We start from the raw sequence: 26208 nt of genomic DNA on the forward strand, positions 1-26208 counted from the left end.
GGGATCAAGCTGATGACAATTATGCAATTGGTCTATCCAACGCGCTTAGAGGACCTGGAAATCGCACAGAAGAGAGGAGGGATTCGTATTACATAAGAGCACAAGACCAACAGCCTCTTTTAGGTTCAGTGTCGTTGAAAATGAAAGTGTACATCCGTTTACAAAAGTGAGAGGGGTACGAATTCTTGGTCCAATTCTGGTCTACCTGCAGAAATAGTTGCAAGGATCGCAGGAACGTTGTGCGTGCCGTGTGTTTTGACTGATAGGACTGATAGTGTAATTCGAGTGTCGGTCCGATGAAACTCAGGGCATGTCCCGGACCTTTAGCGCGCTGCTGTGGACTGCCCGGCTGCGGTTCTTGCAGCGATTTTCACGAGCAGACTAACCGCAACGGACAGACATTACCTCCGAAGGACAAGCCTGTCAGTAGGCGGAGAGGTATGTTGAATAGTAGGAGATAGTACAACTTCTATTGCCCAAAGGAGAAGAGGGTATATGTAAATGGCTTAACTTCCGTGTGGGACAGGGTAATTCCAAAAGAATGGTACAACTTTTTTCTATCATAAATAGTAACGTCATAATAACTGTGTAAAGTTGCACCCTTCATTTTGAATTACCCTGTATATTAGATTCAACAGGGGCATTTCACGAAAAGTGGTCCTACTCCATGTAAATAACAAAATTAATTAATATGGAAATTATCATTGCTCTTAATTGCATTAAGGTTTAGATGTTTGTGAATGCATATAATTTGAACATTTCATATACGCTTCACAGACAAATGAAGTCATAATTTGCTACATTTTTAAAGCGTCACACACTTTTGTTAATGCTTTTCATGCATTCAGCTTATGCCACAATACTAAAGTTTTTTTAAATTTGTTAGCAGACACCACAAAGTACTTCATAATTCTATGAAATGAGTTCATTATGAATATTTTAATCCAACCTGATGTCTACAACCTTAAAGTTTGTGAGTCACTGGAATGCTCCCATCACGTTTTCCAAAATTCCTCTGGTTGCCAATTGCCAAACCTTGTGGCGTAACAGCTCTTTGAGGGCCAATGCCTGCCAAGCGAGTCCCATCGACGCTGTTATCTGGGTTCCTAAGCCGGAGCAAGCTACGTTCTCTTTCAAACAACTACTTAATTGTTCTCACGATGCTACATCAACACCAAAATTTAGGATCTCCGCCGGAGATCGAACCTGGCACCTTTCCCCATAAAACAACAGAGCTTGCTATTCAGCTACGTGCTAGTCCTGGAGCAATTTACCTAGCAACTTAAATTCTTAAAGACATACCTTCAACACTAATGTACTCTTAATTATAATATTAAAAATAATAGTAATTGCAGCAAAGATGGGCTACATGTAGAATCATATTACAATAGCCATTTTGCGTTATATTGATTAATTTATTTGGTTCTTTACTTCGCGTTTATGTCACTTTTGGCTAATCGCGAAGATAATCATGAGAAAAATTAATTATAGATATATATTATAGATTTGACTCCTTACATAATTTACAGTAAGAATACAAAATATTTAAATATCAAAAGCATTAACATGCTACCATAAATTCATAATATTGATTACAGAACTACTCATTCATGTTAGTGCAATGTTCTTAAAATATGCCAGTGTTTATCTTAGGAAAAATAATTGATTGATTGATTTGGTTTATTTTACTTCGCTTTTCTGCCACTTCTGCCAAATGAGGATGAGTGATGATATGATGAAATTGATGAATGTACACTCAGAAAGAACACCCATGCCCAGGTTGGGTTAGATAAATTAAATTAGTACTATTTGGAAGAACAAATGTATATTTAAAAACAGGCTAATATTGATTTATTATTGCAATTATATGGAATTAGGAATCGATATATGACAAGCTCACGGAGTGAATTTGGTTGAAATGTGACGTAGCAAATTTAAACTTATTCTTTGAATACGTGTACATACCTTACGTACGAGCAGAACAGTATGGCATGCCTCACCTTGATCACACAGGAGGCTTTTCATAAAAGAAAGAGATCAGAGGAGATACTCAAACTCTGCCATACCTGGGAATCGAACCTAGAATCTCCCGTTTGCTGGTGCGTCACGTTATCCCTTCCTTATTCCACCAACGTTTAATTCGTAACCGAAAGTTCACTGTGAACTTTAAAAATTGTCTGTAACTTACGCATTTGACAGTGCATCGTAATTCACTAAATATTGTGTGAACCCAAGGCATTTTAGCATTCTATTGTGACACGATTAAGCAAAACTGTAGCCATTTCCGCGTGCAACGAATTACGTTAAATCCAACGAACAGTCAAGTCATTACTTAACCCTTGACTCTCCTGCATTTAAATGGATTTGCAAATGAAGTTTAATGTATTGGTGTACTTCCTATCTTGAAAGGTTGACCCATGTTTTACTTACAAGGCGAGATATTTTGTACATGTTAAGCAGTGCAAAGTTGGGTCTAAAAGAAATGAAGTGAGTTTACATAAATCTCTAGTTTTGAATTAGATGGGCGACATTCGATACTTGGATTCTTTAGTTGATTCTTGGACTCGTTAGCTGACTTTCGATACTTGTACTTATTCGAGTATCGATTCTTGAATCAGATAGTCGATGTTCAATTCTTAGATTGTTTAGTTCACTCTCAATTCTTGAAATGGCTACACGATATTGGATTCTTCAGTTGACTCTCGATTCCAAGGTTTGTTAGCTGATTCTTGATTCTAGGGTCTCTTAGTCGACTCTAGATTCTAGGGTCTGTTAGTAGACTGTAGATTCTAGTCTAAGCCGATTCTCGCTTCTAGAATCTGTTAGCAGACTCTAGACTCTAGGGCTGTTAGCCGACTCTTGATTCTTGGGTCTGTTAGCCGAATCTAGATTCTTGGGTCTGTTAGCTGACTCTAGATTCTAGAATATTTTAGTAAACTGTAGATTCTAGAGTCTGTTAGCCAATTCTCGATTCTAGGGTCCGTTAGCCAATTGACGATTCAAGTGTTTGTTATCGACTCTAGATGCTCCGATTCGATAGTTGCCACTCGATTCTTCGATTCGATAGCCAATTTTCAAATCCCTAACCCCACCCTAACTCCACGTCCATTGATATAAGTAAAATGCTACTAAAATATGGAGCACGACTTAAAGGCAGCCAATGGAACGAACAAAAAAAAAGTTACGCAAGCAAAATCACTAACAAGTAGGCGGTTTCAGAGCATGATAAAGATTGTTGGACCTTGTTCTGTCATAATATATATTATATGACATTGGTACTGTAATTTAAGTTCTCGAATATGTTCACTTGAACAATCATAAACATTTTAATAAGTTCATTATATAATATTCCATGTACCTTGTGAGAGAAGCTGTCACGAACATTGCAATAAAAGTATGCAAAAGGTGATGGAAAATACAGAGTAGCCAACATTCCCAGGATAATTGCTCCGGGACACGTAACAGAGATAAAATAACTATGTACGCAAAAGAAAATAATTAGTTCTTGGCGTTACTTTTCCTAGTTTTGGTGCGAATCCAGAGAATTCCTTTAAAAAGTCAGACAGTGTTGCCAACTCTTATAAGAAGGAAAGAGAAAAAATAGAATATAAAATGGAGCTAAATCCTTTCAAGAATCTGCAATTGATTGTTTTGACGGAATTATATACTTTACTTCGCTTTCTTGCCACTCTTGGCTAATCGCGAAGATGAGGATGAATGGTGATAAGATAAGATGGATGAAGAGATAATGACAAACACAAACGGACGGCACACAACACGAGCCCCACGGAGGATTATACTGGCTGTGAGTCCAGACGCCAGAGCTTCGCTAGTCTGCAAATGCAGTCTGTGGTGTAATCAGTGCAAGGGAGGTTGACATTTGAGTGTCTTGAGAAAGGGTCACTCCTTACACCCAAAGAAGGTAAAGTTTCGAAGCAGAGACAATCTCTACCTTTGTGCTAAGGGCCTCCCTGATGGCATAGTGGTAACGTCGTCGCCTTGCAATCATGAGGTTCCGTGTTCGATACGCGGTGGAGGCACATACTGGTTCGGATCCCACGTTAAACTGTAGATCCAGTACCGATTAGCATTTCTGTGCATAAAGTGTACTTAAAAATAAAACTCAAATAGCCACAGTTATGTAGCAATAAAGAATATTTCGACGCTAATCAAGGCAAACGCCCTTTTTGGCGCCCCGGACAGTCGCCCTTCAGCCGCCCACGAACTCAATCCATTCAGCAGACAATGTTACGTACCCAATAGGACCAAGTAATGTAAAGAGTTTGCCAAAGAGGAATAGAGATGGCAGCACAAGGCGTGCAAGATTAAGAATTAGCATAATATATGTGAATAACTTTATAAATAAGAACAAAGCAAATTGGAAAGATGAAAAACAATAGAATCTACTATAAGAAGATAAATAATAAATATAAAATAAATAAATTAATGTATATACGCGACGCGATAAATTAAACAGGTGATCATATGTAAGTTAATCAGAAAATTAGCGTTGGCGCGTTCCAATCGCAGCCGCAAATTAGGATATTAGTATTATTCTCAAAGCTTAAAGGAAAAAGCTGGAAAACGATAAAGGAATTCATTAAATCGTCAAAACATAAATAAATTGAAATCCAGAGGGAAGTTCACAAAGAAGACAAGAAGGAAGTCCAGATCCAGATCTGTACATTACGAAGAAGTCCAGATAGAAGAATATTCAAATAGAGAAAATAAATAATAAAAAGAATATTGACATGAAAATTGACTGTAAACGAGAATTATAGAAGAAAGAAGCTTATCATGTACATATTCTTACTCCATGTATCCTGTGTTTAAACAATATATTCGTTTAAACGTCTCCATTGGAAGGCATCCTGTCTGGTTTAGTTGTCTACAAAGAACCCTACCCTGTAGATAAGCTAGCTGAGGTTTAAGATTCAGATTCATGCACCTTGTACCAAATGGAGGTAGCAACAAATCGGCGACTTGGCAACACTGTGCTCGAGATCGAGAGTATATGATTGCAAAAACGTCTGATGTTTCATGTCTAACGACGGTTCCATATGGACATGACCTTGTTGCCGTCTGCAAGAAACGTGCTCTTATCTTACCCTAGCAATTTACTGTATCTCTTATTCCCTTCTAAAAACGAAGGGAGTTGTAAATTTATGTAATTACGAGAGCCAATTCTTGTTGAAATCGACAGTCCGATTCCTTTGTTGACCTTGGCTCTTTGAATCCTGGCCAGGTGATTCTTATCTCAGTGAGAGCATAGTGATTTGTAATCAAAGAAACGGGGTTCAGTCCTACCTTAAATTGTAAGTCAAGTTCTGATTAGAAAATTTATGCATGAAGTAGGCTTTCAAGTAGATGTGCTTCTGAGAATATTGGCATAAGCTGTAAGCAGAATTAGTTTCATCCTCTGTCGTGTGATGGCTTTTCTGTGACTTACATCCTTATATGTTGCGATTGTTCCATCATACTTCTCATCTTATCACCATTCAGGCACGTAGCCAGAGACAGGGCTCTGGGGGCTGAAGCCCCACACGAAATCCTACAAATATAATTTAAGTATTGTATAGTGGTAATTAAATTTACTTCCATTAATCATCTTGCATAATAACTTGTAATATACTGAGAAATTTATCTTCGAGGCTTCTACTTCCCACTTTTCGCCTTTAGATGGCGGCTGCTGATAAGAGATGAGCCCCCCACGGGCCTGTCACCATTCATCCTGATCTTCGCGATTATCCAAAACCGGTAGAAAAGCGAAGTAAAATAAACTGAATCAATCAACCAGTCAAACCAAAATGACCAGGAAACAAAACGTGCGACACCAAAATCTCCAACACATATATGTCCTGGCTGGACTCGCCAGAAACGCGTGTAGAAGTATGGGCTCCAATACCCTCTTACAGCCTACCCGATGATGGCGCAGTGGTAGCGTCGCCACCTTGTAATCAAGGGGTCCGGGATTCGATACCCGGTGAAGGCTCATAGAGGTTCGGATTCCACTTTAAACTGTAGGTCCAGTCCAGATTGGCCTTACTGTGCATAATACTGCATAATACTGATCTATCAATCAGCCAAATACCCTCTTGACAGGAGCGTATATTACAAGCTAGCTAAGCTATCTGCGAAGCCTAAAGCCTATAAAGTAAAATACAGAAGAGAAATCTCTTTGAAACTGTGTGACTTGAAAAAAGAAGATAGTGGCGATTCTGAAGTTGGCAACCTGAATTCTTAGGAGTTGGCAACCTGACTACCGTTGGGATGGCAACGTGGCTTCCATGAAGACGTCAAGAACGAGTCTAGTCTTCTCCCTTCCTCCATAGCCTAGGACCAGGTGTCATCGTGAGATAGTCTAGGTCTTAAGACTCAGCATTCGCCATTGCCTCTTGATAGTTGAAATAGCGGAGTGCATCACAGCGCAGAAAAGAAATTCAGCTCTCGCGAGTAGCCAAGTAACAAGAAATCTTACGGTCGTAATCTGCTCCATGATTCCATTATGCAACTGTTCTTACAACCAAGTTTAATAAGTATCTTTGTAAGTCCGGCAGTAAACAGTGGTTGCACAACTTTGCCACCTAACCAGGGATCAACTTTGATATTCAGGGATTTCCAGGTTCCTCACGGATATTTTTTGTGTATTTTCCTGTAATTTTCAGCTCTGCGGTAATCTTGAGAGATAGAAAGTAAGAAACAAGTTAGAGTTACGTGTACAGCCTAACAGGCAAATATTCCATAGTCACTAATTATCATGTCGACAGTTGATTCGTTAACAAACGCTACTTCCGTGGCGGAATGGTAACCGCAACTCATTACGAAGCCATAGGTCCCAGATTAGAACACTGGCCAATACATGGATGTGGGTCATTCCACATCAAATCAACGCAAAAAAACTTAGATTTTGACACCCACCAACTCCGATTTCAATGAAATTTGTATACACCTTTCCTTTATGGTTGAAAGAACCCCCTTAATTTTTTTTTTCACTCTATCTAAAACGGTTTTCATTTTACAGGACTTTGTCAGTTATCATAATTATCGCAACTGTCTGCATAGGCCAAAAATGTTGCAAGTCATGAAACAAAAATGGCCGCCATTTTCAAACGAAGTCTAGTTTTAGAAAAATAATGCCTGTTTTGAACTACGCTTGTACAGGGGTTACAACGACAAACAAATGAAAAATTTTAAAAATGGTCGAGCGACCAGTGCTTGACCATTTGGTACGGATTGACCCTGAAATTTTAGGCAATTTACAAAAAACGTAAAATTTTCGTTACAAGGAATTAAAAAAACAAAAAATGTATTTCTTGTAGAGAAAGAGCATGTCTTTGCAATGATTTTCAACATCAAAATATTTTGGTTCCATCATACCCACATGATGAAATTCAGATTTTCGTACTTTTCCCACCACAAAAATTAGGCTTTATTCGCATTATTTCATTGAACATTGTGTAAAATTTCAAAGAGATCTGATGATTGGTTAAGGAGAAAAGAAATAAAATGTAAGCAAGGGTACCTTGTGTCGAGGGTCTCAAGAGTGACGGGCAGCACTGATTTGATGACATTTCAAAGTGCTGTAAAATGAAAACAGTTTGAGATAGAGTGGAATAAATTTAGGTGGTTTCTTTCAACCATAAAGGAAAGGTGTATACCAAATTTCATCGAAATCGGAGTTGGTGGGTGTCCTGACCTCGTTGAAATGGCGTGGAATGACCCTTCTATCATTTTGTTTGTCCCAGCATCCACTTTTTAATCGGTTCAGCACCAATCTCATCGTCTCGAATCACCCAAGAGGCGGGAAAGTGACTAAAATAACCACAACAACAACAACGAAGAATACATCTTTCACTGCACCCATCTTCTCAGTCACTCAGACTTCTCAGTCTCAGTCATCATTTACTGCGACCATAAAGGATGAGGCAAACAGGATGATTTATGTAGGTTAAGCTCAAAGATTGACTAATTGATTTGATATATTTTACTTCGCCTTTATCAAATATTTTAGCTAATCGCAAAGAGATGATGAGTGATGATCAATTTGGTTTATTTTACTTCGCTTTCCTGCACTTTTGGTTAATCGCGAAGAGATGAGAGTGAGTCGTGATATGATGAAATTGATGAAGGGACACTTACAAACACTTACAAAAGACACCCTTGCGGTCGAGATTCGAACCCGGGATGAGTGACGATATGATGAAATTGATGAAGGGACACGCACCCCATTCCCAAGCCGGGATTCGAACCTGAGACCTCTGGCGTCGTAGCGCGCTTTTTACCCACCTAACCACGGAGCTCGGGTTTAGCTCAACGAGGTAAAGAACTATATGACACAGGGTCTGGTGCGGGACACACCCAGCTTGCAACATTGATTGATTATTTGAGTTGATGCTTTAAGTCCACTTTATGCACACTAAGGCTAATCGGGACTGGACCTACAGATCCGAACCACCAAGTGCAAAAGTTAATATCAAAGGAAAATAGATGTGCTGGTATTCACTCGTTTGGTGGATCGAGTCTCCCCATTTATTATAATAATAATAATAATTATTATTATTTCGAATAAAATTTATTTTCGTTAGTTTATATTTATTTTTGTATAATAACATTTATAACCGTGGTATTAATACTCATTATTTTTTCAACTTTTATCATTTGCCAGACCCCCCTGCAAACATTATTGGCGACGCCCATTGTTAGGAGGGTTAGGTTTAGAGCTCTTTCCATTTAGTATTGATGTTTGTTGCAAACTGGGTGCACCCCGCACAACTCCCATAGGACGGAAGACTTATCGTGGTACAGTTCCTGTCACCACGGGCCTGGAGGAGTAATAGACAACCGAAATAGCAGCTAAAGATTGCTTACACATAATACAGTTACTCATTCATTCGTTCAGTCATTGAACTTTATTGCTACTCAGCTGACGCAGAGCTGCTCTCGCTGACATTGACCCCAAAGAAAACTTTCGAATGAGACAGCGGCTTCAAGCAGTGTTGCCAGGCTTTGAATTAAAGAAAACGGAACTTCAAATCAAATGGACCTACGTTGTCATGTGCATCTTGGTGTAAGTTACCTAGGGATCGTATCGAGGCGAGACGACACACGTCTTCATCTCGACATATGTAATATAACAATATATTACTGTTTTCAAAAATTGTGCAGTGCAATTTTAATTCTGTATTATAATACTTGTGTAAAACTACAGCATAAAATGTCACCATGCAATGTATTTACCCAGAGCCTCAAAGGTCTACGGTACGCTGTACATATCTGCTTCCAGACAGAACCATAAGTTCGGGATCACAACTTTACGGCACATCTCTGTTTCCATTCACAACCATAAGTACAGGATCACCACTTTACGGCACATCTCTATTTCCATTCACAACCATAAGTACAGGATCACATCACAACTTTACGGCACATCACTGCTTCCAGACACATCAATAAGTACAGGATCACAGCTTTGCATTGCAATTCATGACTTGGAAGCCACCGCTAAATTCCTTTAAATTATTGAAAGTTTACACAAGAATTTGTACAAGGCCATGCTTGCGGGACGGGGACACTGGTCTCAAAGACACATGTCTCGCATTTCTACTATGATTACATAAGAGACGGAACGTGTTTCACAGGCGAATTGTTTTACGACAGGCGTTCCTTGGAGGAATATGTGAAGACCGTTATGCGTAAAATAGAAGTGCAGACACGTGTCGGCTCGCAAAGGTATTTCATTCATCTATGAAATCATAAACCCACTAAGTTATTCTAGACTCCATGACAGTTATACAACGTAATGTGAACACGAACATTACTGTCCATAAATTACCAAGGCATGTTGAACTTAATGGCGCCGAAGAACATGTACACTTTATCTGCACGCTCTTTGATTGATTGAAATTAAAATTCTGGGAGCTTCAGCACTTAGGTTGTTTACCCTGGGGGCAAGCCCCTTATCATAACTAAAATCAATACATGTCTCTGAGGACTAACATCTCCTTACCTAGGTTAAAAGCTGAGGCTGTAAAGGGACACTCAGCACATATAAGAACAAATCACAGGACAACACACACACTCACAGTGCTACAGATGATTATACTGGCCATAGGACCAGACGCCAAAGCCTCGTAGGTCTGCAAGATTTCAGTTACCGTAGTGTACTGTGGAAGAGAGGTTGACTTTTGGGTGCTCTCTGCGAAGACCATCCCCCTTACACCCCTCACCCACCCCCCGTACGCTCTTGAAGGCTTCAGTACACTTTTGTCAACAATGTTATGAAGTAACATTTTATCGTTAACAAACACAATTACAGTTCTATTCATCACTAACGCAGCAAAGTTTCTGATTTGGGGGATACAAGGCTCGATCATATATATATATATATATATATATATATATATATATATATATATATATATATATATATATAGGTGGAGGAGGGGTGTAAGGGGTGACCCTTCCACGTAGTGTTCCCAACTGTCTACCTCACTTCCACGTAGTACACCCTGGACTGCATTTTGCAGACTAACGAGGTCCTGGCGTCTGGACCTACGGCCAGTATAATCATCTGTAGGACTGTGTGTGTGTTGTCCTGTGTTTTGTCTTTATGTGTGCTGAGTGCCCCTTTATAGCCTCAGCTTTTAACCCAAGTAAGAATATTTTATTTCTCTTGTAGTCTGCGGTTATTACAAGTATAAAAACACAGTTTTTCGTTGTGACGTTTCAGGAGAACACACGCTCCATTCATCAGACATTTATTTTTAGCTTGACTAAAGAAAGATACAGTTATAACAATGGTTAACAATTTTTTAAACACAAAGAATCCGTTCTACTTTTCCACTTCAAAAAATTTGGAGGTTCTTGAGAAGATGCAAGTTAAACAATATAGTGCCAAATTATTTGAAGTCGAAAGTTAGAACGGATTCTTTTGTTTTAAAAAAATGTTAACCATTGTTATAACTGTATCTTTCTTTAGTCGAGCTAAAAATAAATGTCTGATGAAGGGAGCGTGTGTTCACCTGAAACGTCACAACGAAAAACTGTTTTTTATGCTTGTAATAACCGTAGACTACAGGAGGAATAATTCTACAATGCAAGCAATGCGTACATACAAGAAAAGAAAGAATATTTTATGCTCCAACATTACAGTTATGTTGTAGTAGTTATATTTTAGTTATGGTAAGGGTCTGGACCCCGTATAATGTGACGGGTGCAAAATACCCAAATTGCTGACGCACCCAAAATTACATGTTCAATGCAATTCAATATAGGTGGAGGGAATACCCCTGCGCCCCAACCGAATTAGAATAATACTCCTTATTAGAAGAGTGAGTCAATAAAGTGTAACCATAATTCTGACTACTTAATACTTTATGTTAACTTTTTTCCTGAGCCACCCCTGTAAAATATCCAATATTACAGAATAAAGAATTATGTTTTCAAGTATTAACAACATGTTATACGATTACTTATAACTGAAGAAAAACCTGTCGATTTACTATTATCATTTTTTTATAGGTTTAACCACACTGGCAGTTGGTGGACTCATTTGCATATCCTTAGCTTATATGATCATTTTGATCGAGCCGCGGGAACTTATGATACAATCCGTAAGTAGCGTATGTCGTAAATAAATTGTAATTAGCGAAATGGTATAATAGGACTGATCAGGGTAGAAACTGCAATGTTGCTACAAAAAGGAAAAGAAAGCAGTTTCATTATTGCAACTTTGCAATATATTCTTACAGGTGGCAGTTAAAAGTATTTGTATTCGGTGTTAAGTTACTGGAAGAAACTCACATACTTATTTGAGAAAGTACACACAGAACTCAATCTGTATCAGTTGACATAAATGTGTTAAATACAGCAACAAATTCAAGTGCATGAACTGCTAATTGTACACTTTTTGATGCATGAGAATATACACACAAATGCATAAAACGTTACTAAAATGCATCAGTTCAGAGGATCAGTTCAAATAAATCAAAATTACACGTTTAACTGTCTCCACTGATGCTTTTGAGTTCTGTGTGTAACTTAACTTTATTCTAGATAAGATATAACTGATAAAATATATTTAGTCTGCAATTGAGTTGCTGTTTTTAAGTCCACTTTATGCACAGTAAGGCTAATCGGGACTGGACCTACAGTTTAAAGTGGGATCCAAACCACTTGTGCCTCCACCGGGTATCGAAACCGGGACCCCTCGATTACAAGGCAATGACGCTACCACTGCGCCATGGGGGAGGCCCAAAATATATTTAGTGTATGAATTCTTCTTTCCATTGATTACATCAAATATTAATATTGATTATCACATAATTATAATTAATCTTATCTTTTTAAACATAAAAATACAGAGCTAATAAATTTAAAGTAATCCTCATACCTGAAATTTTAGTTTGTGTAATTTTATACAACATACTTCATAAAACGTAACCAGTTATATCGAGCCAGCCTCTATGATGGAGTGGTTATGGCAAATCGCGACGAAGAGGTCCCAAGTCAGGCTTGGATGTATTATTGTATTTATCATTTCATCAGGTCATCAATGATCCTCAATGTTGCGATTAATCCAAGAGGTAGAAAAGCGACGTAAAAAACAATATAGATTTGATTTTTTTATTTTGCGTCGCCTTTCTGCCAATTTTTTGACCAATCGCGACGACGAGGATGAGCGATGATATGATGAGGGACACTCACAAATAACACATGCCCAGGCTGGGTTTTGGAATCCCAGACCCGTTGCGTTGTACCGCGCTGCGCTAACCACTCTGCCACGGAGGTCGGCATAAACTAAAATAGAAGTTGAGTTATATCGACTAAAGGAACGGTTCGGCACAGCCCAGCACAGCTGATTCAAAGAGCAGACCGGAAGTTACCCACCAACCTCCGGTTCGGTTTTTGGTCTCACTTACCGCACAATTCTCAAACACCTTTTTGGTCAAGCCACACCCTTCGTCTTCTGACGTAAGCGCAGATTGCTTTTGTTGTTAGGTTAGGCATGTAGGTTTAGGGCTGTTAGCATAAATACACTGCATTTTCTCGGAGCTTGACCAAAAAAGGTGTTTCGGAATTGTGCGTTAAGTGAGACTCCCCCTATTAGCGGGACGACCTGAGTGCCTCCCCGAGAATTAAAACCGTCGTGGGCGTTCGTCACTAACGGCCAGTGCCGCATATAACAACCATGAACTCACGTGCTGTGCCGAATCGCGCCGACCGTTCGTGACGGCTTCCTTAGAAGCAGAGCCAGCTTCCAAATCCATTTCTTTTCTCTGGTTACAGATGCTCACACTGAAAGAAGGCTCGTGGATATTTAAGTTATGGAAAGACCCTCCAGTAGCCATCTACGTAAAGGTTTACGTGTTCAATGTCACCAACAAGGAGAGGTTCCTCAAAGGTGAGGAGAAGCTCAGAGTAGAAGAAGTGGGGCCTTACGTTTACAGGTGAGTCATTTTTGGTGCTACAAGTAACTAAAAAGATGAAAGTGTACTTTTGCCACCAAAAGCACACTCTACAAAGTATGCAAGCGAGTTCATACAAGAAGTGGTGGCAACAGAACACCCCTTTTTGTATTAATGCGGAATTGGAGTTTCTTAGGACAATCTTTGGTGTCTTGTTACTCTATATCCTGTCAAACCACACCAAGTACGCGTATATAGGTGTTGTGTTACACGAATTAGTGTGATTCAGAAATTTTGGTGGCAACTTTGTTGCATATTTTTAAGAGTGTAACTTACTCTTATTAGTAATTCATTGGAGTAACATAACTCCAAATTGAGTGCTAAAAGTCTCTATACATTGTACTGTTTAGCAGCCAATGATATTACAATGTCCTTGAGCCAAGGGCGTACCAAAAGGAGGGGTTGATGCGGCTGCAGCCACGCTCAAATGCGTGAAAGAAAATCAAACTTTAAAAAACTTTGGATAAGATATGTGTAATTCACATCGGAATAAATGTATCTCGGGACGTATTTTTTAAAAATATTCTTCAAGTGCAAACATGTTTTTTACGGAATCATTCCACTTATACAATTTCGCGAAAAACGAAATTTTTAATCATTAACTTGTATCAACACATCTGCCCTTGTACACGAACATACAGCTACAGGTATGAATTTGTTTTTCTGGAAAATAAGAGTGAACACGTAAGGCGTAAATATGTTTTAAGAAAACTTGAATTTTTTAAGATACGTAGCTAATATAAAGTTATTCTAAAAGCTGGTTAACAGACAACACATTCAAAGTGAATATACAAAACGCAGATAATAAGAACAGGAGCGAGAGCTATATCAAGAACTTTGTTACATCACTAGCACATTTTTTTTATTAATAATGAAATATACCGTATGCTTTAGTGTAGTTTCATTAGAGTATGTTTACAGTACTATTTTCGAGTTTTAAGTATACGAAAATTGATATTTCGTTTCACTTGTTTCAAACATATTTTCTAAGTGAAAATTCTAATTTACACAATAAACTTATTCTTTAATTTTTCAATTCGTGGCCATGCCCTCATTAGACTATTATGAAAATGTTATGTCAGTCGAATATCACATATTTCACGTATGTAATATAATTTCTTACAGAGTAGGAGTTAATAATTACAAGACTACTATAGTTTCACATGTTAGCAGTGCTGGAAAGAGTGCATTGCTGAAAAAATCTTGCTCTCTCCTCATGGAAAAAAATCTTGCGAATTCCACGACATTCTTCTCTCTTAGTAATGTTGCAATTTGCTTCTTCATACACCATTATTGTCCAAGGTGCAGTTCACCCGACATTGCACAAAAAAAGGAACAATTGAGCCGAGTGTACAAAGAAAATACACAATTTCTGTAACTGTTTTCTTCTTCAATTTTTAGGGAATACAACAAAATGACGAACATAACATTTAATGCAAACAGCACAGTCTCCTTTATACAAAGAACACATCTGACATTTGTTCCAGAAATGTCCATAGGCGATGAAGATGATGCAGTAATTGTTCCTAACATACCAGTAGTAGTAAGTATTAGTATGCTATATTTTTTGTATCACTAAGTTACAATTATTTGATATTCTAATATATTATTTGAAACATTTGCATTTATATTGTTTGAAGGGAATTCTGTTTGATTCAATTGTAAATCTATGAAGATCATATATATATAACAATAATATTATATTTATCCTTCTCACCTTCCTCTTTCATGGTTAGGCTGTATTTGAAAGCTTTTTCAGTCACCCTCTTAGCTTCGAACTAGTTCCGGAAATTCGCGCGAGAGGACACTAGGTGCAGTAGTGGAGAGGACATCTACGGCAAAAGTTCGAACTATATGCACTATGTATGTCTCCTCTCTCACAAGTCTCGAAGCATTATATTTTTTAAAGGTTCTAAAATTGCTGCCACTTTAGTTCCGCTTCATAGATTCGAAAATATCGACACTTCAATACCTGTAACGTTGGGAAAATCCATCATTCGTCCACCAGCTTGAATTGCTTTGACCGATTTAACTCAACTGTAATGCCAGCAGTGGCGTCGCGTGGAATAAATCGTTGGGTGTCCACACCCAGCCTAAATTCAGAGAAAATTTCACCCCCCCCCCCGTGTTCACACCCAGCCTAAATTCACAGAAAATGTTACCCTCCCCCCAGACCGGGGGATACAAACACATTGGGAACTAATTTGTTGATCACAATCACAGAGAAGAAAACGGTAAATATGGACAACTGATTAATTGAGCATAAAAAAAGGCGAAATTTGAGCCAAGAATCGAAGCTATGACTTCCGTTTTTAGAGTACCCTACACTAGCCAAGTAACAAGATTATCTAGGTATTTGTCTAGAGTTTCTGAGGACAAAAATAGTAAGCAATTTTTTAATAAACATTAAGAGCTGAAACTTTTCAACAACTATCAACTATTCTGCGCCAATACTCTCAAAAACATATTACTGTTTACCAAGTTTTAAAAAAGGCTACAAAAACCTATGCTGATCGATTTGATTAACGTCACTCATCTGGACGTTATGACAGAAGATGACAGAACGCAGGAAAGCCCTAGAAAGTGGTAAGCGACGTTCATCAAATGCATCACCCCAACATCCATCGGGAGTGACTGAAGGAGGCCACGGATAACCTCAGAATGTCGAGCCACGAAATTTTAACCCACGACCTCCCAAATGTGAATCATTGATACATCAACCACTAATGCAGAAAGAACACATGCTGACCACACGTCACCCCATTACCAGTTGAAGAACTCCACACCTCTAGGTAGGATTGTGTGAGGGAGACTGGCAGTCGGGAGATAGGCCAAGACCCTTGGAGGGCTTTCGCGGCATTGGTTATTATGTATATATAATAAATAAATAAAATATACCTTGGGCTTCTTTTCTACGAATGTTTAAGGATTCCTCTGCTTTTTAATTAAACCTTTTCTCCTTTATTGTATAAATATAATTTATATTTTAGTTATACAAATTTAAACGGTACAGAACTGTTCTAATGAAGTCAGAATATATTTCTTTAATAAATTTTATAGTACAAGGAAAAAATAATAAACTAAAGTAAAACAAGAAATATGAATAGGCCTAATCATAATAATTCATGTTTTATGAAGAATACGAACCTGGGACCTTGTACTGTGTTAACCAGTCCACCAGAACGCCCACCGAAAAACTATTTACAAAACACAGGCCAGTTTTCATTTACTGTGAATTATTATAGTTTCCGCTTAACAGCCCCCCTCCTCGCCCGTCAATGCCCTCAAAAACAAGGAAACATTACTAAGGTAAACAATACATGTTTTCCCGTTTAAATTTTGAAATGCCTTACTTCTCTCCTCATTGGAAATTACGTATTTTGCCTGTTTCTAAGAATTAACCTCCACCATTTTCACTAACCATGATATCGACGAATATGTTTGATTTTTTTTTTAAAAAAATGAATAGCCATTTGTAATTTCACAGCAGCTTCGTAAGTAAATCTCTGGCAATGCTCAAACTTCATGATGCGAATTGCAATTCGCGAGCCGGTCCCCGTGGCGGAGTGGTTAGCACATCGCACTACGACGCCAGGGACCCGGGTTTGAATCCTGGCCTGGGCATGGATGTTTGTGAGTGTCCATTCACAATTTCATCATATCATCATCACTCATCCCCATCTTCGCAAATTAGGCAAAAGTGGCACAAAGAGCGAAATACAATAAAGCAAATCAATCAATGAAGCAATTCGCAAAACTTAAAATTATTGATTTTAAATTTACCTGTAGGAGTTTATAGCAATTATAATTTCTTTTCAATATTCATACTCGCTTACATGTGTGCCAAGATAAGTAGTTTCTACTAGCAGTGTCTTCGTCTTCTTTCTTTTTAACTTGTCTACATTATCTGAAGGATTAAGCAACAATTTTAAATGTCGATGTTAAGTGTAAATCTGCTCATTTTGGTGATACAGTGTTTTAAATCATAAAACCTTCGCCATGCAAGGCTTTGGGTGCGCGACAACTATTTGTAATGTTGTTGAGGAAGTTTGCACCCTTAATTTTTGGCGAAATGTATTGGAAATTAAAGATAGGCTATTAGGCTAAAATATCGAAGATCTTAGGAATTGCTATAACAATGCATGCAAACAGTGCTTGCATTATAATATCTTAACGACTGCTCACTTTTTCCCAATACAGAAGCTAAACGAAACGAAAAATAAAACACCTCGCACCTCGGCCGCTATCGGCATTCTCCGAACAGTTGGTGCTATCTGTTGAATGTTCTTTCGGAAGGGCACGTGCTCCGATTCCCAGTTTTTCCCTCTTGCTTTTTTCGGCTTCTTCCGTCGAGCTATATAGAACACGGGAAGAATACAGCAGAGGGCGTTCACAGCGCCAGATGTGCCCCGGGCTCTCGCTGCCTGACCCGGTGAGCTTTTCTTGTCAACAGTTGGGGGAAATTGGGAAATTTGAAACATCTGAAGACTTTATGAACGAAAATAGCTGCTTTGTAAAATAAGTATAGTTATTGAACGGTAGTGCTTTATTTTGCAGAAAAGAAAACAAATTGAACATTTTCCGTTTTCGGTTGGTGCTTCGTGTGCTCCGTGCACCCCCTTCAGGCGACGCCTCTGCAGACGAGTCACCTAATTTATCCAGTACAAGAATTCCAGCTTAAAATATGCTTCAGATATCGTGGTCACAGTTTTGCTGACTTGCCCTCATTTGGACCCTTTGCTCATCCAATGTGACGCACAATAATTCAGAGATTTTATTAAAACATAGTATAGATCGAGTAATGGAATGAGATTGTTGAGTTTAATCTTTATCTATGAAAACATGATCTAACAAATATAAGCAAAATTCGGATCTTTAAAAAATATAAAAAATCGGGGTTTCGTCCACCATCTTGAAACAACTTGATCAATTTCGTCAACAAAAAGAAGAAAAACAACTAGACGAACACTTGAAGGAATCTAGCAAGTGTAAAAATTCCTGCTCGTCATACTAAACTACAGCAGTTATGGTTGTCACAATATATGCTACTTCGCTACTACGCTTCTAAAATACGCAATAAACTTCAAACATTTTATTTGAAGCTTTTATCCCAAATAATAACATGCATGAAACATTAATCAGGAACTTTATATTTCGTTAAATGGATTTAACATCCCTTTTTGTTATTAGAAAGTATTTTCAATTTTTAATCTTTTTGGCATTAATTTTCTTATTAATTTTCAGTATTCGTATACTACCTATTTACCTATTCATGTAATAATAACATTACATTATTAATTTATTTACATATTATTATTAATTAATTAATGCTTTCATTTAAACATTTATATTATTTGTGAAACATTTGATTCGGACTCCTTAAATATAAATGACGCAATAGTTATACACAGTATATACACATTATATATATGTTTTCTTTGCAGGCAGCTTCGTCGTTCTTGAGAAACTCGTCCATATTTACTCAGGCTGCGTTCTCGGTTCTACTTACAAGGTATAAGCTTGAAGCCATCCAGTCGAGAACGATCAAAGAATTTCTCTGGGGTGGAGACGATCCGCTCGTAGCTCTTGTTAACAAATTCCTACCCAAGTGGATAACATTCAAGTCATTTGGAATTCTGGACAGGGTAAGTAACCAGAATCATCGCAACTTATACATGAGTTGACCCATAAGTCTTAAGGCACCACATAGTTGTCCAGGTATAATACTCGATAAAGCTTTTCGCATTCTACTAATTGGGTCCGGGGGTACAATTGCCAAGTGGTCCAGTTCTAATTTGCCTCTGCGGCTTCAGTTGACTTTAACAAACTTTGATATTTGATTTTTCTACCAATAATTGCAATATATAGTATCCGAAGCCGTGTGACGTGATTAGTAATAATGGTGCAGTTTAAATATATTTTTTCCTCTGCCATATTCTCCATTTACATTAGATCCATTTTTAGAATTTGACTAAACGTCTAGAATTTCCCACGCAACGTAACGAAAGTTTCACTTAATGTTATTGGGAAAGTTCACATCAATATGATAATATCTTGAATATATTTAATATAGAAATGTTAGAATGAAGTAAGGGAAATGTATTCAGGGAACATTCAATACACCAAATTAATTAAAGCTAATCCACACAGATAAGCCCGTGTCCAGGAAATTTTAAAGGTATTGGAGCAGAGCAGATCAGAAAAAGTGGAAAAAAGAGAAGATTCTAAATGTTGTTGGTGTATTAGATGTGACCTCCAACGCTGTGGTAGTATTGCAATTACAAATGTAGGGTTGCAATATTATAGTCCAAAGTAAGGGAAAAAATTTAACTCACTCATACACTCTCCCTGACCCAACAATGGGCAACAAAGTCGTTTACAGACAAAGGGTGTCACACAGTGTACCCCTTGGTGCTTAGTGTTTACATTCAATTCTCAGAATTGCAGTACAGTGTTCTGCAATTTAACAATATTTTCAAATTTCCTTCGATTTTATGAAAATCCTTTCACCTTAGCATTCAAAGAAGACATAGTTAGAAAAAAGTTGCCACATTGAGCTCTTCCCCCACGTTGCAAACTTTCAAGTTAACAATTAAATGTCGTAAAGTAACTGTTGATAACGTTATTTCTATTGCAAAGAAGTAACTCATATTGTTACTCCTATTTACTTTCAAAATTAGCCACACAGGAAAGAAAGCTTGTTTGGAATAACAAAAAAATTGTCTTTTGTAACCAAATCTTTATATAAATAAGCAAAAAAACAAATGATTTTTCACCAGAACGACAAATTATTTTAGTAATTGTGCAAATTTGTTTAGAGTTACCAAAAACTTTAGTCAAAATCTCCAAATTGAGTAAAGGCTACCAAAATTTTTGTATGGGGTTACCATAAAGCTAAATCCGGTTTTTCTGTGTTGTTTATTTTACTTCGCTTTTCTGCCACTTTTGAGTAATTCGATGAGTGATGATATGATGAAGGGACATTAACAAAGTACTCCCATGCCCAGATCGGGTCCCTTGGCGTCGTAGCTATCAGTGCTAACCACTCCGCCACGGGTTGCAGTTAAAATCCCTCAAAAAGTTATCGAACACTGTTTTATCTTATATTGGTCAAGCTGTAAATGCAAAGGAATCTGTTTTGTTTTGTAGATATATGCCAGCGGGGACGAAGTAATAACAATAGCCAACGGCAGGAGTCACAACATGCGGCCTTTCCTCATAGACAAGTTCGCAGGACTCGACGGATCGACTCGCTGGAGTGGCGACTATTGCAACAACCTGAAGATGGCCACCGTGGGACCAATGTTTCAGCCAAACTTGCAGAGAAATGAGAGCATATACTATTACAGACACTCGTTCTGCAGGAAGATGGTGGGCACCTACCTCGGTGACGTGGTGAAGCAGGGCATCCCTGGATTCAAGTACCGCGCCTCGAAGGACACCATGGACAACGGGGTCTTGAACCCGGAGAATGTTTGTTACTGTGTCAAGAATGAAGGGTGCTTGCCCGAGGGCGTCACGAGCGTTTCCCCGTGTCTGGCAGGTATTTGCAGTCTTCTATGTCAGGGGCGGATTAAGAGTCACCACTTGTAGGAGGGGGAACTCTTATTTTTTCTGTTGTCAGACACACACAGACCTCGAAAAGCAACAAATCAAGATTACTGAATGATTCCTTATTATATTTTTGTTATTTAGCGTCGCTTTTCTACCGCTTTTGGCTAATCGCGACGATGATATGATGAAATTAATTTTAACTTGAGCTCAAAGGCATATAGTATGCTTGACACACACACAACTATGGTTTCTCCATGGACCTAAAGTGTTTCTATCATGACCAATTGTACCCAGCACCATTCCTTTACATTTTATAGGTAGTGTTGAGTTTATAGTAGTGACTCATCCTGTACATAGAATACTACCTTTATGATTGTGATGTTAAATACTTGCCTAACAATTGACAGGCAAGGATTTTTTTTTTTACAATATCTTGTTATAATGTTATATATAAATGTCAAATGTAATGTTTCTGCAATGAATATGTATTCTGTGACTCTCTTCCCTGACCTTCTGCTTACATTTGAGCTCAAGTAAAAAAAAAAAAAAAATAGACCCTTTGAGGGTCATAGGGCAGGTTGCGCGGGAATGCAACTTACTAAATTCTCACATTTTGGAAATTTTGGACCAGACTAATGGGACACTCACAAAGAACACCCAGGCCCAGGTCGGGATTCGAACACGAGACCCCTGGCTTCGTAGCGCGCCGTGCTAACCACTCCGCAAGGTTACTGAATTAATTGACACATTTAAACGTGTAATTGTGGGTCCTTTTAAATAATCGTGTCAATTGTTTAGTGCAGTGACGCAAGAACAAGCACAGGGGTACACCGTACCCTCTCAAATTTTTTTGACGGGGTACAGAACTCCCATAAACCCTTTGATTCTAATTGTACCCCTTCTGTCCCATCAAATAATTTGAAGCAAGATGCTACCGTTGAAAGATTCTTGTGTTCAAGTAAGAGTCTCACTTATCGCACGTAAGTGAAACACCTTCTCGGTCAAGTACCATATTTCGTCTTCTGACGTAGGTTAAATGCTTTCGTTGTCAGTTTGCACTTACACAAGTGTATTTATCAGGAGGGTAGGGGGCAATAGCTTGTTTACCGCGTGATGACGAGACGACGGTAAGAGGTGAATTTAACCATTGAAACGAAATCCAAATCTAGTGTTGCAGTATACAGATAGGGAACAATATCAAAAACTGAACACGCGAAATCGAGTACAGAAATGCGCTAAGATATTTCTCCTTTAAAAGCTATAATCCCATTGTACAATTTATACCTTCATATAACTTTAACGTACTGACGGTAGCTACTTACTATACATACAGTGAAATAAAAACTATTGCCTGTTGTTTAAAACGAGCAATAACATATTTTTCAATATGTTACAACATAAACACGAATTGTAATACAAATAATACTCTCCAATGTAATTTGATGAAGTTTACTAAATCACAGTATGAATTTCTTGAGCCGCGTTCCTATACATTTTATCTGTGGCCCATGGCGTAACTTAAAGTTGCCGTAAAGCCGTTTGAGGGTGCTAGTGGCTATCGCTTACCTAGAGATTGACCTTGTTCCGGTGTTTAATACATGCAGATTGCAACACTATCGTTCCGTCTTTCACGTGGCTTGACATTCTAGCGATACATTCACTTTACCGCTAACACGTCATTGCACACAAAAATTGAAGCGTGACCATGGTTACGGGCCCGGGCTGGCATTTATGCTAAGAGGTTTAAGCCTAACCTAACTACGAAAGCAGACAGAAAACGAAATAAGGCCCTATGATCGAGAAGATGTTCGACGTACGTGCGATGAGTCACAAGCGTTTCTAGCAGCCAAAGAAAAAAAGCATCTCTTGTCTACGTATTTCCAAACCAAAACCTAAAAATACAGTAAACCCAAGTCATAATTACTTGCAGTTTATTTTATTTCTTACGTAACAAATAATTATCCATGGATTAATGCAACAATAATAGTATTCGTTTCATTAACTTGCAATTGTATTGACTTGCGCCCAATAAGTATACTGCCCATAATGTCGAAAATTTTAGAGCGTATAGTACACGAGCAGCTATTCACACACGTAATAACTACATCTAGTTTTCCAAAGCATCAATCTGGTTTTCGGCCCAATCACAGCACCACAACAGCCATTCTGAAAGTTGCTGATGATGTACAAAAAGCTATCGATGAAAGCAAAATCACCTTACTTGTATGCCTGATTTCTCAAAAGCATTCGATTGCGTGAACCATGAAGTTCTACTCGCTAAATTACACAGCATTGGGGTTAACGGCATAAGCCATGATTGGTTTGCATCGTACCTTTCTGGAAGGAAGCAACGTTCACAGGCAAAAACAACAGTTCCTCTGGGTGGTTAAACATTCGAAATGGAGTTCCCCAAGGAAGCATTCTTGGACCTCTCCTTTTCTCCATTTATGTAATGGACTTACATAAGAGTCTCTCGCATGCGCAGTATCACCAATATGCTGATGATACTCAGATATACATACATACATACAAGGATACAAGAGTTCTCAAATGCAGCATCACAACTAAAAAAAATCTGAACGCCATAAGTGAATGGGCACAAACTAACTTACTAAAATTAAACCCAACCAAGTCAAAATTTGTCATGATGGGAACGAAATTTCTGGTAAAAAAGCTTAGTCAAAACACAGATAACATGATTGTCCCCAAATTGAATAACCATCCATTAAATTTAGAAAATATTGTTAATAACCTTGGCTTAGTCATGGATTCCCACATAGAATGGTCAGGTCATATTTCAGAGCAGATGAAAAAAAGCCAACAAATCTCCTCGAGCATTACATCACTTGTATACCCTTTATTCCATTGTATTAATCCTTCAGACAAGGGTCTGTTGTAAGAACGGCCCTAGAGGCCGAAACACGCCCTCTCCAATAAAGACGATTTTTATTATTGTGCTGGAAGTAAAGTTTAAAATGAAACGTTCCACTTTTCAGGGTTACCAGGAACGGTCTCTTTCCCCCATTTCATGGACGCCGACCCGAAGATTTCAGAGAAAGTGGAAGGACTAAAGCCAAACAGATCGATCCACACATCTCTTGCAATTGTTCAGCCAGTAAGTCTCTTTATTCTTATTGCCACTGCAGCTAATAATAATTGTTGTTGTTATTCTATTTATAAAAAACAATATTTTTTTATCCAAGATGGACATAAAAGGACGCAGTCAATACATTCTTGAAACTGCATTCTGATAGTCAAATGAGGCTCTCGCCGTAATATTGCAAGATAATTGATTGATTTGCTTTATTTTACTTCGCCTTTTGTGCCACTTTTAGCTAATTTGATGGCGATGAGTGATGACATGACGAAATTGATGAATGTACACTCACAAACATCCATGCCCAGTTCGGGATTCGAACCCGGGACTCCTGGTGTCGTAGCGCGATGTGTTTACCACTCCGCCACTGGGGCCGGCTATATTGCAAGACTCGCGTACTTTCGACGTGGCCTTGAACGCTCGCTTGCGTGACCTTCGGCCACGTTGTGGGCGTAACCATATTATAGATGGGGTAAAATGTCTGCATGTTGTATTGGATGAAGCGGAACAAGTGTATAAGTTTGCTAATTTGAAAAGTTTAGAAAGTAACTTTATGTGTGTATGGGCTCTAATAAGGCACAACTATTCAAAGTACTCGTATTATTGTCTATTTTCTTAATAATAAACTGAGTAAGTAATAACCGTTTCAAGATTATTAGCTGGATGTCTTGCATAAACGAATTCAATAGCGACACTAAATTGGAAATACATTATTTACGTCTTTTGTCATTTTCACATTTTTAAACGTAATTGGAAAATTATTGTCTTCTTTTATTTCCCTCAAATTTCTACCTTGCCTCTGTAATAAATTCTGACGCTTGAATTTTGAAATACGAAAAGTCGAGCATAATTCACTTACAGTAGTTTTCGGGGTGATAATAAACTTTCTTTAAGTTCCTTAGCAACGTCCATTTCCATGGTGAACAACAAGCACCGCAAACTCTCTAAATAATTGTTTGATATTATACCTCTAAACATTTAATTAAAACAAGGACGATGTAAATATTTTCGCATTGAGTTTATTAATAAATCTATGTGTAATTGTATCTGGGATGAAACTCCTTATGCAGTAGATGTCACCCTTGTTTGAAATACATTTTCTAACCAGGAGTTGATTCATTTCTTATTGATCTGTGAGAAATATAATGTATTAAGAATTGAAGGGAACAATGTGTGCTGCAAAAAAAATGCCCCTGGAAACTGTTGCTAGGGACGTGAAAAAAGGGCATTTTCACCCTTAAAGAAGGGCTAATTGAGAGATTTTTTAATTTTCTCGGTCTTTTGGGACGATTTCATGGGGGGTCGTAATCGGGTATTTTTGGCCTCCGGGTCTTCCTTCATGGAGAACATTTATGTCAGAGAGTCAATGGTGGGATTGGGGCTATATATAGTATATTGGACTCGACATGGCGTTTGGCCACGTCTTGTACGCTCGCATGCTTGACCATTGGCCACGTTGTGGGCGCAATCATGTTATAGATGGGGTGCCTCAATGATCTTAATGATTTTGAAGATGCGTGCATGTTGTATTGGATGAAGGGAACGAAGTGTATAAGTTCGTTTGTGTGTGTATGTGCTCTAATATTTTACAAATATTTAACATATTATTGTCTATTTTCATAATAATAAACTGGGTACATATGGTCCGTTTCAAAATATTTAGATATTTCATATAAACGAATTAAATAGCGACATGTCTCGTGCGCTCGCCGACGTGGCTCCCTCATTTGAAAAGTTTTGAACATAACGTTATGTGTGTTCGGCCTCTTGTTTGCTTTCTTAATAATAAGCTGGGTAAGTAAAAACCTTTTCAAGTTAGTTACTTAGATGTTTTCTGTAAACGGATTCAATGGGGACACTAAATTGCGAAAGCAATATTTACGTATTTTGTCATTTTCACAATTTAAAACGTAATTGAAAAATAATTGTTTTCCGTCATTCCCCATGAATTCCACCTCTCCTCTGTAATAAATTATGAGGGTCATATTTTGAAATTCGAACAGTCTAGCATAATTCACTTAGTAGTTTCCGGGGTGAAAATAAACTTTCTCTAAGTTCCCTAGCAACGTCTGTTTCCATGATCAACAACAA

The 26208-nt window shown here is 38.1% G+C and overlaps 1 protein-coding gene across 2 annotated transcripts in view; it reads left to right on the forward strand.

Annotated features, from left to right (window-relative positions):
* LOC145987292 (scavenger receptor class B member 1-like) overlaps window positions 1-26208 on the forward strand; it is a 55203-nt gene that overhangs the window by 15687 nt on the left and 13308 nt on the right. Inside the window, exons 1-7 of one of the 2 annotated variants that reach the window (XM_083121809.1) lie at window positions 211-438; window positions 11521-11612; window positions 13288-13448; window positions 14868-15009; window positions 18911-19111; window positions 20616-21009; window positions 24017-24135. In XM_083121809.1, coding sequence (XP_082977935.1) covers window positions 297-438; window positions 11521-11612; window positions 13288-13448; window positions 14868-15009; window positions 18911-19111; window positions 20616-21009; window positions 24017-24135 — 1251 coding nt within the window. In that variant the 5' untranslated portion in view covers window positions 211-296. Of the gene's footprint in view, window positions 1-210; window positions 439-11520; window positions 11613-13287; window positions 13449-14867; window positions 15010-18910; window positions 19112-20615; window positions 21010-24016; window positions 24136-26208 lie in introns of those variants that run through there. The other variant, XM_083121810.1, reaches the window with a different exon arrangement.

The sequence above is a fragment of the Lepisma saccharinum genome, chromosome 4, assembly GCF_977018435.1.
Source record: "Lepisma saccharinum chromosome 4, izLepSacc3.1, whole genome shotgun sequence".
NCBI classification, from domain to species: Eukaryota; Metazoa; Arthropoda; class Insecta; order Zygentoma; family Lepismatidae; genus Lepisma; species Lepisma saccharinum.